At 37.1% G+C, this 17,753-nt stretch overlaps 1 protein-coding gene across 1 annotated transcript in view; it reads left to right on the top strand.

The window, feature by feature from the left end:
- The window catches only part of EFCAB13 (EF-hand calcium binding domain 13), a 132,744-nt gene that overhangs the window by 13,526 nt on the left and 101,465 nt on the right, over positions 1–17,753 (top strand). The window contains 4 exon segments of the mRNA XM_045489278.1: positions 7,108–7,222; positions 9,960–10,090; positions 10,880–10,962; positions 13,031–13,174. Of these exon segments, the coding sequence (XP_045345234.1) occupies positions 7,108–7,222; positions 9,960–10,090; positions 10,880–10,962; positions 13,031–13,174 (473 nt within the window).

Raw genomic sequence — 17,753 nt, 5'->3', positions numbered from 1 at the left:
GACTGCGCCACCCAGGTGCCCCAGGAATTGCATTTAATATATAAATCACTTTGGGTAGTATAAGACATTTAAAAAATATTAATTCTTCCAGTCCACAAACACAAAACATCCTGCCATTTATTTGTGTCTTCTTCAGTGTTTTTCATTAATGTTTTATGGTTTTCAGTGTACTCATCTTTCACCTCCTTGGTTAAATGTTTCTAAGTATTTTGTTTTTTGATGCTATTGTAAATGGGATTGTTTTCTTAATTTATCTTTCTGATAGTTTCTTGTTAGTGTATAGACATACAACTGATTTTTGTCTATTGATTTTGTAATCTGTTTGACTTGGGTACAAATCAGAGGTTCCCATGACCCCTACTCAGGTTTAATTAATTGCTAGAGCATCTCACAGAACTCAGGGAAACATTTATGTTCAGCAGTTTATTAAAGGACATGACTGAGTATACAGAAGAATAGTCACATGAAGATATTCATTGGGTGAGGTTTGGGAGGGTCCCAAGCACAGGAGCTTCTGTCCCCATGGGGTTGGGGTGTGTCACCCTCCTAGTCTGTGGATGTGTTCACCAACCTAGAAGTTCTCCAGAGAGGGGAAGGGGACTGGAAATGGAATTAATAATTGATCCTACCTACATGAATAAGCCTCCATAAAAATCTCAATAGTATAGGCCTATTCAGAGATCTTCCAGGTTGGTAAACACATCCACATACCAGGAGGCTGATGTCCGCCCAAATCCTTGGGGACAGAAGCTCCTGTGCTAAGATCCTGCCAGACATTGCCCTATGTATCCCTTCACCTGGCTATTCACCTGTATCTTTTATCATATTTAAAAAAGTAAACTGGTAAACATATGTAACTATTTTTCTAAGTTCTGTGAGCTCTTCTAGCAAATTAATCAAATCCAAGGAGGGTCTTTTGGGAGCCTCTCATTTATAGGTGATGAGTCCGAAGCACAGGTCACAATCTGGAGTTGTGATTGGCATAAATGGGGGGGGGAGCAGCCTTGTGGGACAGATCCCTTAACCTGTGGAATCTGACAGTATATCCAAGTAGATAGTGTTAGAAATGAGGTAAATTGTAGGACCCAGTTGGTGCCACACCCAGTTGGTGTGGCAGAAATTGCTTGGTGGTGGGGAAGAATACCTCACACATCTGGTATCAGAAGTGTTGTGAGTGTGGTAGTCGTGCAGGAGTAAAGGAGAAACACAGAAGAAGAATGGGTTTTTCCCTATCACATTTGGGGTATCACATGTGGGGTATCACATTTACTGTTTTGCCTATGTTGAACCGTCCTTGAATTCCAGAAATAAATCCCACTAGATCATGGTCTATGATCCTCTTAATGTACAATTGAAATATTAGTATATTGTACTAATACTGTACAATATTAGTATTGTATTGTACTAATTAGTATTAATATTGTATTGTACTAATATTGTACTAATATAATGTACTATTGAAATATTGTGTTGAGAATTTTTGCATCTATGTTTATCAGGGATATTGGACGGCAGATTTCTTTTCTTGTAGTGTCCTTGTCTGGTTTTGTTACCTGTAATGTTGGCCTCATAAAACGAGTTTGGAAGCGTTCCCTCCTGTTCAGTTTTTGGGAAGAGTTTGAGAAGGATTGGTGTTAATTCTTAAATGTTTAGTAGAAATCACCAGTGAAGCCATCTTGGACTTTGTTGGGAGGTCTTTGATTACTGATTCAATCTCCTTACTAATAATTGGTCTGCTCACATTTTCTATGTCTTCATGATTCAGTCTTGTATGTTTCTAGAAATTTATAAATTTCTTTTAGGTTATCTAATTTGTTGGCATATAATTGTTCATAGTAATTTCTTATGAGCTTTAGTATTTCTGTTATCAGTTGAATGTCTCCTCTTTATTTCTGATTTTGAGACTTTTCTTTTTTTCTTAGTCTAGTAAGATTTGTCAGTTTTGGTTATTTTTTCAAAAGACCAACTCTTAGCTTCTTTTATCTTTTCTATTGTCTTTTTAGTCTATATTTCTGAGCTTTGTTATTTCCTTCCTTCTATTAACTTTGGGCTTAGTTCCTTTTTTCCTTCCAGTTCCTTGAGGTATAAAATTAAGTTGTTTATTGGAGATCTTTCTTTTTTCTTTTTTTTAAGTTTTATTTTTTAACGTTTATTCATTTTTGAGACACAGAGACAGAGTGTGAGTGGGGGAGGGGCAGAGAGAGAGGGAGACACAGAATCCAAAGCAGGCTCCAGGCTCTGTGCTATCAGCTGTCATGTGAGATCATGACCTGAGCCGATCGGACTCTCAACCAACTGAGCCACCCAGGTGCCCCTCTTTTTTCTTTATGTAGGTGTTTATCTCTATAAACATTTTTCTTAGAACAGCTTTTGCTGCATCCCGTCAGTTTTGGGATATTGTGTTTTCATTTACTTTGTCTCCAGGTATTTTTTATTTCCCTTTTGATTTTCTCTTTGACCAATTGGTTGTTCAGGAACATATTGTTTAATCGCTACATATGTGATTTTTTTCAGGTTTTTTTCTTGTAATTGATTTCTTGTTTTATATCTTTGTGGTCACAGAAGATGTTTGATATGATTTCAGTCTTCTTAAGATTTTAAAGACGTGTTTTGTGGCCTAACAAATTATCTGTCCTGGAGACTGTTGCATGTGTGCTTGAGAGAATGTATATGCTGCTGCTGTTGGATAGAATGCTCTCTATATGTCTGTTAGGTCCATTTGGTTTCCAGTATAGTTGAAGTTCAATGTTCTCCTTCATTTTTCTCTAGTTAGTCTATCTACTGTTGAAAGTGGGGTATTTAAGTGTCCCTTACTATTGCTGCATTGCTGTCTATTTCTCCTGTCAGATCTGTTAGTATTTGTTTTATATGTTTAGATGCTCTAATATTGGATACATAAACACTGCAATTGCTATATCCTCTTGATTAATTCACCCCTTTATCATTATGTAATGATTCTTGTTTGTCTCTTGTTATAATTTTTGGCTTAAAAACATACATTGAGGGGCACATGAGTGGCTCAGTCGGTTGAGCGTCCGACTACAGCTCAGGTCATGATCTCACGGTTCGTGAATTGGAGCTCCACATGGGGTTCTGTGCTGACAGCTCAGATTCAGATTCTGTGTCTCCCTCTCTCTCTCTGCCCCTCCCTTAATCATGCTCTCTCTCTCTCTCTCTCTCTCTCAAAAATAAACATTAAAAAAAAACACGTATTGAGGGGTGCCTGGGTGGCTCAGTTGGTTAAGTGACTGACGTTCGCTCAGGCCGTGATCCCATGGTTCATGGGTTTGAGCCCCGTGTTGCTCTCTGTGCTGACAGCTCAGAGCCTGGAGCCTGCTTTGGATTCAGTGTCTCCCTCTGTCTCTGCCCCTCCCCCGCTCACTCTCTGTGTCTCTCTCTCTCTCAAAAATAAACAAACATTAAAAAAATTTAAAAAACAAAAAACAAAAAACAAAAAATATTTATTGAAATTTATTTTGTCTAATATGAATATAGCTAGATTTGCCCTCTTTTGGTTTCCATTTTCATGGAATATCTTTTTCCATCCCTTCACTTTCAGTCTGTAAGTGTCTTTAAAGCTGCAGGGAGTCTCTAGGAGGCAGCAGATATTTGGGTCTTTTTTTTTTTTTTTCTTTTAATCTATTCAGCCACTCTGTCTTTTGATTGGAGAATTTAGTCCATTTACATTGAAGGTGATTATTGATAGGTATGGACTTACTATTGCCATTTTGTTGCTTGTTTTCTGGCTTGGTTGCTTGTTTTCTTTGTTCCTTTCTTCCTCTTTCTCCCTTTGTGATTTGATGATTTTCCCTAGTGATATACTTAAAATTACATTTTTTAACTTTTAAGTAATCGTTACAACCAATGTGGGGCTCAAACTTACAACCTCGAGATCAAGAGTCACATGTTCCACTGACTGAGCCAGCCAGGTGCCCTTCTAGTGATATACTTTGATTCCTTTCTTTTTATCTTTTGTATATTTACTGTAGGTTTTTGCTTTGTGGTTACCATAAGGCTTATATAAAACATCTTATAAGCCTATTTTAAACTGGTAACAACTTAACTTCAAATGTATACAAAAGTTCAGCATTTTTACACCTCACTCTCATTTTGTTTTTGATGTCACCACTTACGTCTTTTTATATTTGTGTATCCATTAACAGATTATTGTTGTTATAGTTGTTTTAATACATTTATCTTTTAACCTTTATGTGAGAGTTATATGTGATTTACCTTCCACCATTACAAGATGTCAGTATTCTGAATTTAACTATATGTTTACCTCTACCAGTGAGATTTACACTTTCATTTGTTTTCATGTTACTAATTAGCATCCTTTCATTTTAGCTTGAAGAACTCCCTTTAACATTTCTTTTTTCTTTTTTAATGTTTATTTATTATTTTTGAGAGAGAGAGAGAGAGAGACAGTGTGAGCAAGGGAAGGGCAGAGAGAGAGGGAAACACAGAATCTAAAACAGGCTCCAGGCTCTGAGCTTTGAGCACAGAACCTGATGTGGGGCTCGAACTCACGAGCTATGCGATCATGACCTGAGCTGAAGGTGGATGTTCAACCGACTGAGCCACCCCGGCACCCCCACTTTAACATTTCTTATAAGGTCAGTCTATCTAGTGTGATGAACTCCTTTAGCCTTTTTTTTTTTTTTTTTTTTTTTTGGTCTGGGAAACTATCTGTCTTTCGGTTCTGTAGGACAGCTTTGGGGGGTAGAGTACTCTTGGTTGGCAGGTTTTTGTTTTTGGTATTTTTTTGCCCCCAGGATTTTAAATATACCATACCACTGCCTTCTGGCCTGCAAGGTTCCTGCTGACAAATCTGGTGATAATCTCATGGAGAATCCCGCTATTCCTTTATGTTCAGTGACAAAAGGCAAAATAATTATTTCTAGAACATCGCAATAAAACTTGTCACCTAGGAAGGAATGGGAGATGGTGGAAGTGTTCCTTTACATTCTTTCATTAGCACTGTATAAACTAGGTTGCCTGGGAGACACAATGCCCTAGAAGAATAGGGTACAGAACAAATATTTTCACTTATTCATTATTTATAGTAAGTCATCCCAATTCTGTAAAATGTTTGAGGCAGCTCATAACATAAACACACTTATACTTTAGAAAAATAATAAAGGATTTGAAAAATCATGTAGTAATGTGGAAATCATAATTGTTCCAGAAATATGAAGATCTCAATGGAGATATATGGGGAGAGGATGGGTGATATAAAGTAGCAGTAGATTCTAGATTATGACTCACTTGTGTGTTATAAAATCAACTTAGGAGGTCACTAACTGGTATTTTGTTTAAAAAGAAATTCGAATAGTATTGAAGACACTAGAGTGTTTTTCACATAATAAGTATTACTTTGTGAAATTACTTCAGTTCTCTCTCTTTGTATATGTGTACTACATCTCAATAGAAATGTATTTTATACTCTGGGTCGTAATCAAAAGAGTTAAAGTCATTCCCTCTGTGAGTGGAGGACTGCAGAGGAGACTAATAATAGGGCAGATTCAGGGGGGCTAAGAGCAAGGTAATGGCACTCTCAGGGCAGGAATTCATGGGATTGGACTTAAAGGGATAGAGAGTCAAAAGGGCAAGGTACCTGCTAAGGAAGGGCAGTGAGGTAGGTGCATGATAAAAATTACCTCTACATCACAATTTTGCTTGGGGCCAAATTCATCTGAAGATGTTATAGATTCAATCCATTCATTGTCCTTTGTATTACTTAAGTAGCCCTTGTATAGCAGGTTACTCTAAAAAGAAGGAGCCACTTCTGCTAAAGAGCTTTTAGTTTTGCTTTTAGTTCCTTTATAAGGAAGAGTAAGGTATTTCTTATAAAATGCTGAGTTATAGACCAATTGATGGGAGTTCTGAATAGGAACAAGCCTGTGGTTTGCATAGTGACTATCAAATTTATCTACACGTTAAAATCACCTGGCTGTCTTTTTTAAGTTTTAATTTGAATTCCAGTTAACATATAGTATAATATTAGTTTTAGGTGTACAATTTAGTGGTTCAACACTTAATCTGTTGAAGTTAATCTGATCAAGTCTTTAAAATTCTACAACCATGGTGATATAATTAGCAAAATCCAGACTGTGGAAAATCTATAGGACAAATTGCCTGGCAATAGTGATAATGAGGATGATAAAAGACATGGAAAAAGAGCCTATAGATAAAAAAGAGATCTAAAAGACACATCAATCAACAAACTGTAATGGTGACCTTACTGAATCCTGATGCAGAGTGTTAATAAATTTTGACATTTATGAAACAATTGGAAATTTGAACACTGACCATGTTTGATGATACTAAGAAATTATTGTTAACTTTTAGGGTGTCATAATTGTGGTTTAAATGTGTTTTTTTAAAAGAAAAAACACCTTGGGGCACCTGGGTGGCTTAGTCAGTTAAGCATCTGACTTCTGCTCAGGTCATGATCTCGCAGTTTGTGAGTTCGAGCCCTGCGTTGGGAGCCTGGGGCCTGCTTCGGATTCTGTCTCTCTTTCTCTCTCTCTCTCTCTCTGCCCCTCCTCTGCTTGTGCTCTGCCTCTCTCAAAAATAAACATTAAAAAAATTTTTTTCAAAAATAAAAGAAAAAACACCTTGTAGAAATTAATATTAAAATTTTCACTCATGAAATAATATGATGTTGGAATTTGCTTCAAAATAATGAGAAACAGGAGTAGGGATATAGCTGAAATAGGATTGCCTATTATTGAAGCTGGGTGATGCGTACATGGGAAGATTGCCACATTATTCTTTTTAACATCTATTTATGTTTGAGAGACAGAGACAGAGCATGAGTGGGGGAGGGACAGAGAGAGAGGGAGACACAGAATCTGAAGCAGGCTCCAGACCCTGAACTGTCAGCACAGAGCCCAATGCGGGGCTCCAACCCATGAACCATGAGATCATGATCTGAACCAAAGTCAGACACTTAACCGACTGAGCCACCCAGTCGCCCCAATCATCACATTAATCTGTCTACTTTTGTATATGCTTGAAATTTTCTATAGATAAAAGATGAAAAAAAGAAAAAGTAAGAAAAAAAGCAACTCAGGAATTATTCCAATTTTCTGTGCAATTTAGGTATGAAACATCAATATTCCTCTGTGGAGAAGAGAAATCCTTTGATTTTTCAGGAGAGAAAAAGTTCAGAAGAAAGAAAAGTTTACAAGTACAGTTGCATACTGAAAGAACTGAGGTACATATGATCTGAAAATATTTTACTTTTGAGCGGTGTTTTTAGCTTTCAAACATTCCATCACATTTTAGTCCAAGTATTGAAATGTCACATCAATCAAAATCATTTTTTGTTTGAGAGAAGAGAGAGAGTGCGAGCAGGGGAAAGGGGCAGAGGGGCAGAGGAAAAGGGAGAGAGAGAATCCTAAGCAGGTTCCACACCCAGCATGGAGCCTGACATGGACTTGATCTCATGACCATGAGATCATGACCTTAACTGAAATTCATGCACTTAACCTACTGAGCCACCTAGGTACCCCTGAAATGTCACAATCTTAAATATTTCTTCTTCTTTCTCTTCCTTCCCTTGTTCCTCCTCTTTTTCTTCTTTTTCTTCTTCCTCCTCCTCCTCCTTCTTCTTTTTTTTTTTTTTACAAAAAATGTAACAAGGAACCCATTCAGAAGAATATGACATTTTCCCCTTCCTTCTGCATTAGATCTTTATTTTTATTACTATGCTCTCTGTTAACACTTCTGCTGTTGTAACAGTGACCCTGAGCATTCCTTGGCTGTGGCAGCATAACTTTAATCTTGGCCCCCATCTTGCTCTATATATGGTCTTCTCCCCTGTGTTTATATCTCAAGTCTCCTTCCATTTTTATAAACACTTCATTGTATATCTCATCTTGAGATCCTTAACTTTGTTCCCTCTCCACAGACCTTTTATCCAAATAAAGTCACATATACAGGTTCCAAGGATTAGGATATGGACATATCTTTTTGGGGCCACCATTCAGCCTGCTTCATTCACTATATGATGTACTTAGATATACTGTCTATCTCATCTGGGTAATTTCTCCCATCTGCTTTCTAGTTTATCTTTCTCCAGCTGAATCTTTTTTTTTTTTTTTTTAAATTTTTTTAATCTTTATTTATTTTTGAGAGAGAGACAGAATGTGAACAGGGGAGGAGCAGAGAGAGAGGGAGGACAGAATCCGAAGCAGGCTCCAGGCCCTGAGCTGTCAGCACAGAGCCCGACACAGGCCTCGAGATCACTAACGTGAGATCATGACCTGAGCCGAAGTCGGACGCTCAACAGACTGAGCCACCCAGGCGCCCCTCTCCAGCTGAATCTAATCTCTAGTTTAAACTGTCTATTGAGAATTTAATTTCAGTGCCTATATTTTTTACCTCTAGAAACTTTATTTGGTTCTTCTTTTTTTTTAATTAAAAAAAAAATTTTTTTTAACGTTTATTTATTTTTGAGACAGAGCAAGACAGAGCATGAACAGGGGAGGGTCAGAGAGAGAGGGAGGCACAGAATCTGAAACAGGATCAAGGCTCTGAGCTGTCAGCACAGGGCCCGGTGCGGGGCTGGAACTCATGGACCGTGAGATCATGACCTGAGCTGAAGTCGGACGCTCAACCGACCGAGCCACCCAGGAGCCCCTGGTTCTTCTTTTTAAAAAGACTTTTTTTTAACATTTATTTATTTTTGAGAGACAGAGACAGAGCATGAGCAGGGGAGAGGCAGAGAGAGAGGGAGACACAGAATCTGAAGCAGGCTCCAGGCTCTGAGCTTTGAGCACAGAGCCTGACGCGGGGCTTGAACTCACAAACCGCCAGATCATGACCTGAGCCGAAGTCAGACGCTCAACTGACTGAGCCACCCTGGCACCCCCATTTGGTTCTTCTTATAATCTGCCTTATGTCATGTTTTTTGGTCATATTCTTTAGTTGTTTCAAGACTGATACCTGATAAATATAATAAAGTCCCTGGGGGATCTAAATCTTCTGTTTATTGCTTTGTCTGCTTCTTACTCATTAACTTATGTCCTTGGGTACTTTGTACTTTTTGTTTATTTTCTCATATATTGTTGATCTAAATCTGTGGGAATCTCACGTGAGTCCGGATCTAGAGTATTCTCCTCCAAGAGAATTTGAATTCTCTTCTGCACTGCACTTCAGAGATGTGATGAACATGGGACAACTTTAAATGACTTTTTTGGTTTCTATTCTCCTACCCCACATATTTAGTGTAGATTTGAGTTCTGTACTCATGTGTGGGTAGATCTATCACTATAACTAATCCAGAGGAGTACTCTTTCTTCTCTCTCTCTCTCTTTTTTTCCAGCCTGGAGCTGAGACAAAGACAGATTTTACTCTGCATACTTCTGTGCTTCAAAAGGGGCCTAGACTCCATGTAAACAAGGTTCTAGACTCCACGTAAAATTGAAGACACCTATTATTACAGTCCTCATTTTCTAAAGTGATGCTTTTCTGTCTACCCAGCTACTTGCCACTTTTGAATCATGCTTATGCATACATGTTAAGTGGATAATTTTCTCAATCATGAGGATGATTTAAAGCATAAGTACCTGTGTTATTTGAATAACTGTGCTGATTCTCCACATTATTTTGCTCATATAGTCAAAGCGCATATATGTAGCCTAGAATCTGGTGGTCTTCTCTTCACTATACCATAGATTTGCCCTGCTTTGTGAAATCCACTATTTTAAATTGGCACGACATTAATTAGATGATTTAGTTGCATCTTAGAAAAACATGACTCTGCAAAAAAAATTCTATAGTTTATTTAAAATTTTAGTGTATGTAAACTCTAATTCCATTACAAAAAGCAATTTTACATCAGTGAGGAACCCAGATATGATTAGCTATCTTTTTAAGAGGTTTATTTTCCAGTAATGCTGGTTTACCAGTGTGATCTCAGGCACCAACATTCCTGCATTTGGCTCTAGATTGCCTCTTCCTCAGTGAAGCTGTTGAAGGAGAAGATGACTAAGAAAGAAAGGTCTTCACTCAAGCTTCCGAATCAGTACAGTGTTCACAAGACTTTATCATCCCTTTGTACATCTTCCTCAGTTATTCGGTATTTAAATCATTGTTTTTTTCCCTTAAATGTTGCATTAAGATTTGGGTTTTTCTTTTCAGAATCATCTATCATTTCCACATAAAGTATGCAAAATAGTTTGTGCAAACTAAGACTATGCTCTAGGGAGGGTGGCGTAGAGCTAAGATCACTGTATGTGGAATTCAGAAACTTAACGTTGAGTCCTAATTGACCTCATTTGCTAGCTTAGGCTCTTGTACAATTCACTTTATATCTCTGGGCCTCAGTCTCCACGTCTGTACAAGAATCTTGTACTAGACGGACCCTTGAGATTTCTTCTAACACTAACATTCTATGATTTGAGTTATTTACGTGTTAGGGGATTAGATAAATCATCTTTTCAAAAAATTTTTACTGACAGGTTGTGGCATCTGGGATTCTTTGCTATTTAAAGATACTCTTGTTTTTCCTTACTATAATAACTTTCTATAAAATTTGCTGTGACTTGAATTAAGAGTAGCAAAAATTGGACGACAGCCAAAGGATAGTGAATCATGGGCACTACTTACTGACCAGGGTAAATTCTGCTCCATAGAGAGATGTCTAAAAGAAGCAAGGTGGGAATTCTGGGATGAAGAGTATATAATTCACTATCACTTGGATGGTCTTTTAATAAAGGTTTTTATGGAGTAAGAGACGGGAGAATCTCAAACTGTTGATAGGCTTGCTAATATTTTAATGGAAAAATGGCATAAATATTTTGTGTGTGTGGTGTTTTGTTTTGTTTCATTTTTGTGCTGCTTTCTAACGTGGCTGTTTCTTTGACAGGAAAAGGGAAATGCTTTCTACCCTCTGCAAGACATCATATAATGAAGTACCTCAAGGACACTTACACTCACAAGAGTTAAGCAGTAATAATAGATTCTAGAACTTCTTGAATAAATTACCTGATTGTGTACATTTTAGAAATTGTTTCAGTGATTAGTGTCGCTTTCTTTACTCCTAATGGCATATGATATCAACTAATATTACATGATGTGACAAATGCTGTAGTCTGTGAGTAAGCATAAGCAAACTAGGTAAAATAAGTATTCATAAATATCTTTTTTTAGAAATATCTTCTGTTATATTGATAGGCAAAATGTGACATATGTGCTTATTTTAGTTAAAATATTTCGGGAAAAAAGTCTGACTATTACATCCAATGAATATATTAGTAAGCACTAGACTCACTGATTTTACTAGGATTTAGTTCTTGGTACATAGTACCCTTCACTTCTTTTTTTTCCCCCTTCGCTTCTTGACACTGAACTCTCCCGTATCTTGGGCCTCTTCTTTATATTTATGGAGTCATTTAGCATATTTTTCCTTTCTGATCATCATATTAGGCATCTTTTTATTTTTTTTTCATAAGTAATCTCTGTGCTCAACGTGGGCCTTAAACTCACAACCCTGAGATCAGAAGTTGCGTGTTCTACTAACTGAGCCAGCCAGGTGCCCCTATGTTAGGCATCTTTTCTTTTTCTTTAAATTTTTAATGTTTATTTATGTTTGAGAGAGAGAGAGAGACAGACAGAACGTGAGCAGGGGAGGGGCAGAGAGAGGGAGACACAGAATCGTAAGCAGGCTCCAGGCTCTGAGCTGTCAGCACACAGCCCAATGTGGGGCTTGAACTCACGAACCATGAGATTATCACCTGAGCTGCAGTCGGATGCTTAATCAACTGACTCACCCAGGTGCCCCAGACATCTTTTATCCTCCAGTTTTATTGGGATATAATTAAGATGTAGCACTAAGTTTAAGGTGTATAGCATAATGACTTGACTTACATATATTGTGAGATGATTACCACAGTAAGTTTAATTAATATCCATCATCTCATATAGATACAGAAAAAAAGGAAAAAAAGTTTTCCTCATGAGGAGAACTGTTAGGATTATAAACAACATCCATAGCCTTCCCTATTTGCTCATTGGAGAAGATTCCCTTTCATGTCACTAATCCCTTCACTCTTAATTTTCTTTCATTGAATTTTCTTCTGCTTCCTCAGGGACTGTGTCAATATTATACTCTATGTTTTTCGAAGAAGCTTCTTGAAAGAGTTGGTTTCCTTAATTATTTATTTACTTCCCATTTCACTGAAACCTGGTTTCCACCCCTAATACTCTACTAAAACTCCTGTTATTAAAGCCATCGTGGGGCGCCTGGGTGGCTCAGTCGGTTAAGCGTCCAACTTCGGCCCAGGTCATGATTTTGCAGTTCATGGGTTTGAGCCTCACATAGGTTGTACTGACAGCTCAGAGCCTGGAGCCTGCTTCAGATTCTGTGTCTCCCGCTCTCTTTCTGCCCCTCCTCAGCTTGCACTCTGTTTTTCTCTCTCTCTCAAGAATAAATAAACATTAAAAAAAACATTGTTATCAATATGTTAGTCTTTCTCTGGTATTTAGCACTGTCATCTAGCACCTCTTTTTCTGAAAACTAAGGGTAGTACCCACTGAACTAAATTCAGTTTAATTCAACAGACATTTTTTGAGGATCTGTTCTGAAGTAGGCACTGGCACTTGAAGAATGAAAAATCGTGCCCCCTAGAGCCTGATAGTTGAGTGAGGGATATTGACATGCAAGCAATCACAATACCAATAGCTTTGTCTGAGATATGTACCAAGTGATATGGGAGCATGGAAGAAGGATTTAAACATTCCCAGGGAAAATTGTGACTGCCTTTGCTATGTGAGCTTTGCATGACTTTTCTCAGTTTCTGAGAGTTATTTAGGAAACTTGTAGACTTGGAGGTCATTTACTCTAGATATACCTAAAGAAATCATGAGATTGATTTTAAAGCAAAGAATTAGAACACAAAGACTTGCTCCTCTTTCTTTCTTTACTGGTCATTTTTGTTTTTTCATTGGGAGAGAGTGTAGCGGGGATGACGATAATTATTCATTTGAATTAATTAACTGTTTTGTCGTGTGTATTTAGCACTTCAGAAGGCCTGTAAAATTTTTAGTAAAATACAAAGTGGTAAAATTTATGTGAATGATCTGCCAATGATCCATCACACCTTGAAGATTTTTATAAGTGATTCGGAAATGCAAAAGGCACTAAAGACTGTTGATATTGATGGTAAGTTTTGTGTTTTCATTATTAGTTTAAGGTTTGCAAACATGGATGTAAGTTATATGTTGGTCAGATTAATTACAAATCATAGGAAAGCTAAGCTTTATAATATGATCTAAAAACGCTTTTTGCACATTTACGATAATATTAAAAAATTGGGCCTCCAGTATAATTGGATTAATTGATTACCAGATTGGATTATGACATACTTTCATCAACATTTGATATTTTTAGACTTTTAATTTTTGCTACTTGCATACGATAGGGAAGATTTCTTAAGGCAAAGTGTTTGAGTATAAAAGACCAGATTAATATATTTAACTATGTTAAAATTAAGAACTTTTATTTATCAAAAGACACTTTAAAGTAAAAAGACAAGTTATGAACTTGGAAATATTTGCAATTCACAGAAGTGACAAAGGATTAGTTTTCAGAATGTGTAAAGAACTCGTACAAATTAGTAACAAACAATGGAATGGAAAAGTGAGTAAGACACACGGATAAGAATATCACATAAAAGAAAATATATGTAGCCAATAATCATATAAAAATATTTTCCATTCTCAGTAGTCAAAAAAATACAAATCAAAATCCTAATAATTTTATTTTAAAACATCTCTAAAAGTAATTGTTCTTTTGTTGTCAGTGTCCAATACTTTAATCAAAGAAGTAAATAATAGAGAACTGATTACATTTACAGACCATTCCAAGCTTATTAAGGAGGAGAGATAAGTTTAGAATAAAAATGGTATAGATAAGTTGAAGGACTGGTCAGAAATAAAATAAACTTAATACACACAATGGCACAGTAATACTCTGAGGTTAAAAGCATCAAGCTACTCAAATGAAAGATGTGGATTGGTTATTATAAAAAATTTGTAGATGGAGAATACTAGGAGTCAAATGGACCACCAATAGAATGTTACTTAGCAACCTAACAGGAATTGACAAGTTGCAATAGTGTCATTCGTCTATCTATCCGAGTCACCCCAACATTTTTTGAGTGCCTACTGTACACAACTTTCAGAGGGTATAAAAATAAAATAATAAATATAAATCTAACTTTTAGAAAGACTAAAAAGCAACTCTATTTTTTCTGACATGTTTATTTGTCCATATGTTAATTCTCTTGACATATAATTTTTTGGAGATTTATTATTAAAATAATTATTCAAAGTGGAAATAACTTTATTCTCTGAAAGCATAGGAGAATAGAAAGGAGAAAATAAAACTTATGTGTAATCCCACTACCCAGAGCTGAACTTTGGTATTTTTACATATATTTTTCTAGGATTTTTCTAAGCATGTGTGTGCGTGTGTGCGTGTAACTGTGGTATATACATATGCATAAACACATAATTAGAAAATATATATGTTGACTCACATGCATACAATTTTGTTACCTTTTTCTATTAACTTTATATGTTAGGCAACCTTCCATGTAAATAAATATAGATCCACACTGCCTTTTTAAATATTTAATTTTTTTTTAACATTTATTCATTTTTGAGAGAGAGACAGAGCATGAGTGGGGGAGGGGCAGAGAGAGTGGGAGACACAGAAGCAGAAGCAGGCTCCAGGCTCTGAGCTGTCAGCACAGAGCCCGGCGTGGGGCTCGAACTCACAAACCGCAAGATCATGACTTGAACCGAGGTTGGACGCTTAACCGACTGAGCCACCCAGGCACCCCAACACTGCCTTTTTAAATGGCATTGTGCCGGGGTCCAGCCCCAGCAGGTCCAGGGGTTCCCGAAGGATGCATGGCGTCGGCGAAAATAACAAATGGACACGGACGACAACAGTGCGTTAGACTGGCCGCTTTATTGCGGCAAACGTGGCATTATATTTGTTAGCAATTTCCTTGTAGTGTGCGTCATCTATGTTTCTTGGCTTTACCTAATTCTAAAAATGTTCCTTTGTGTAATCACCCATTAAGGGATAACATGGTTATTTTCTTGTAACGTTATAAGAAATTGATTAATTTCTTCATATTATTTTCATTATGTATCTACGTTTATTTATAGTCAATAAAGCGTTTGCTTTGCTATTTTCATGAAAGGTCATCTATCTCTCAACACCTCAAGTGGAACATTTACAGGGACATGACTTCTTAATTGTTTCTTTGAACCATTTGCGTATAAGGAACAAAAGTTATTCGCTTTGGTCTGGGGTGCCGGGAGGGAGCCAAGAGGGCCCTGGGAACCCATGCCTTATGTGCTCCCAGGGAGACAATGTTACCTAGGAACTAATGAACCATTCTGTACCTTAACCCACCAGGTCCAGTTATCATCTGGAATGCCTCCTGGGGGCCAAGTGGGCCTAGAGGTTGGAGTAATTTGTATCCATAGATACATTCCTTTGTTGCCAGGGTGGGGATTTCAAATCCATTTGTCCCCCTCCCTGGCTGGGAAATATATGGGGCTATCCTTCCTTTAGGTAGAGGAGTCTTTACAGGGGGTGGCAAGGGCTGGATGTAGGCCCGCATAATTTCCCTGTGGAATCTTATTTCTTTCCCCCGTGGTCCTTTTCCCAGGGGGCCTGTCATGGGCAATTCCCAAACCGACAAATCCCCAGGTACTTTCATTGGTAGGGGGGCTGCCCTGACCAATGCTAAGGCCAAATTACATAAAAGCAGGAGTACAAGAAGCTTCACTGTCGGTGGGCCACCATGCAGTCCCGATCCATCCATCACCCGGGCCCTGCCATCAGGCTGGTTGGAGAGCTTGGCTTTTGGCAGCTGTGAATTATTCTGTGGAACAGATCAAAGCACAAAAACAAATTGCTTTGAAAAATAAGCTATATAACAAATAATCTAAATAAATATGTTATTTCTAACATTTTTGCTGTTGTAAGCAGGGTTTTTTCTCTTTATCTCATCAGACAAAAGATAGGTTACTAAAATTGAAATTGCTAGGTCAAAGGATGTGAACATTTTAAGGCTTTTAAGTAATACTGTTATTAGAAATTCAAAGCAATAAATCTTTAGAACTTTAGATTTCAAGACTTCAGATGTAGTTTCTTCCAATTACCTGGATTTACAGTTGGGGAAACTGAGGGACAGAAAGATAAAAGTCTACTCCAAAGCCATACAACCTATTTTATTTTATTTGTTTTTATTTTATTTTAATTCCAGTTAGTTAGCATACAGTGTTGTATTAGTTTCAGGTGTACAATATAGTGATTCAGCAATTGCCTATATTACGCAGTGCTCATCAAGATAAGTATACTTTTCATCCCTTCACCTATTTCATCCATCCCCTCATCCACTTTCCCTCTGGTAACCCCCAGTTTGTTCTCTATAGTTAAGAGTATGTTTGTTGGTTTGTCCTGTTCCCCACCCCCGCCCCCCACCACTTTGTTCATTTGTTTTGTTTCATAAATTCTACATGTGAGTAAAATCATATGGTATTTGTGTTTCTTTGACTGGCTTATTTCACTCAGCATTATACTCCCTAGCTCCATCCATGTTTTTGCAAATGGCAAGATTTAATTCTTTTTATGGCTGAATAATATTCCATTGTATGTGTGTGTGTGTGTGTGTGTGTGTATATATATACATATATATATATATATATATCACATCTTCATTCATCTATCGATGGACATTTGGACTGGTCCCATAATTTGGCTATTTTAAATAATGCTGCAATAAACCTAGGGATGCCTATATACCCATGAATTAATGTTTATTCTTTGGGTAAATTCCCAGAGGTGCAATTACTGGATCATATGGTAGTTTTAATTTTTTGAGGAATCTCCATACTGTATTCCACAGTGGCTACACCAGTTTGCATTCCCACCAACAATGCACAAGGGTTCCTTTTTTTTCCTACATCATTGCCAACACTTGTTTTTCCTTGTGTTTTTAAATTTAGCCATTTTGTGAGGTGATATCTCATTGTGGTTTTGATTTGCATTTCCCTGATGATGAGTGATGTTGAACACCTTTTCATGTGTCTGTTGGCCATATGTAGGTCTTCTTTGAAGAAATGTCTGTTCCTGTCTTCTGCCCATTTAAAATGGATTATTTGTTTTTCTGGTGTTGAATTATATAAGTTCTTTATGTATTTTGGATACTAACCCTTTATTGGGTATGTCATTTGCAAACATCTTATCCCATTCAGTAGGTTATTGTTTAGTTTTATTGGTTGTTTCCTTTGCTGTACCAAAGCTTTTTATTCTGTGGTAATCCCAGTAGTTTATTTTTATTTTTGTTTCCCTTGCCTCAGGAGATGTATCTAAAAAGATGTTGCTATGGCTGATGTCAGAGAAATTACTGCCTCTGCTCTCTGTTAGGATTTTTATGGTTTTAGGTCTAACATTTAAGTTCTTAGTCCATTTTGAACTTTTGTGTATAGTGTAAGAAAGTGGTCCAGTTTCATTCTGTTGCATGTTGCTGCAGTTTTCCCAACACCGTTTGTCGAAGGGACTCTCTTTTCTAAAAGCATATTCTTGTCTCCTTTGTTGAAGATTAATTGGCCATTTAACTGTATGTTTACTTCTGTGTTTTCTATTCTGTTCCATTGATCTATGTGTCTATTTTTGTGCCAGTACCACACTGTTTTGATTACTACTGCTTTGTAAT

The sequence above is a fragment of the Leopardus geoffroyi genome, chromosome E1 (genome assembly GCF_018350155.1).
Source record: "Leopardus geoffroyi isolate Oge1 chromosome E1, O.geoffroyi_Oge1_pat1.0, whole genome shotgun sequence".
Classification (NCBI taxonomy): domain Eukaryota; kingdom Metazoa; phylum Chordata; class Mammalia; order Carnivora; family Felidae; genus Leopardus; species Leopardus geoffroyi.
The sequence above is the reverse complement of the archived record's forward strand: the minus strand, read 5'-3'. Positions and strand labels throughout refer to the sequence as shown.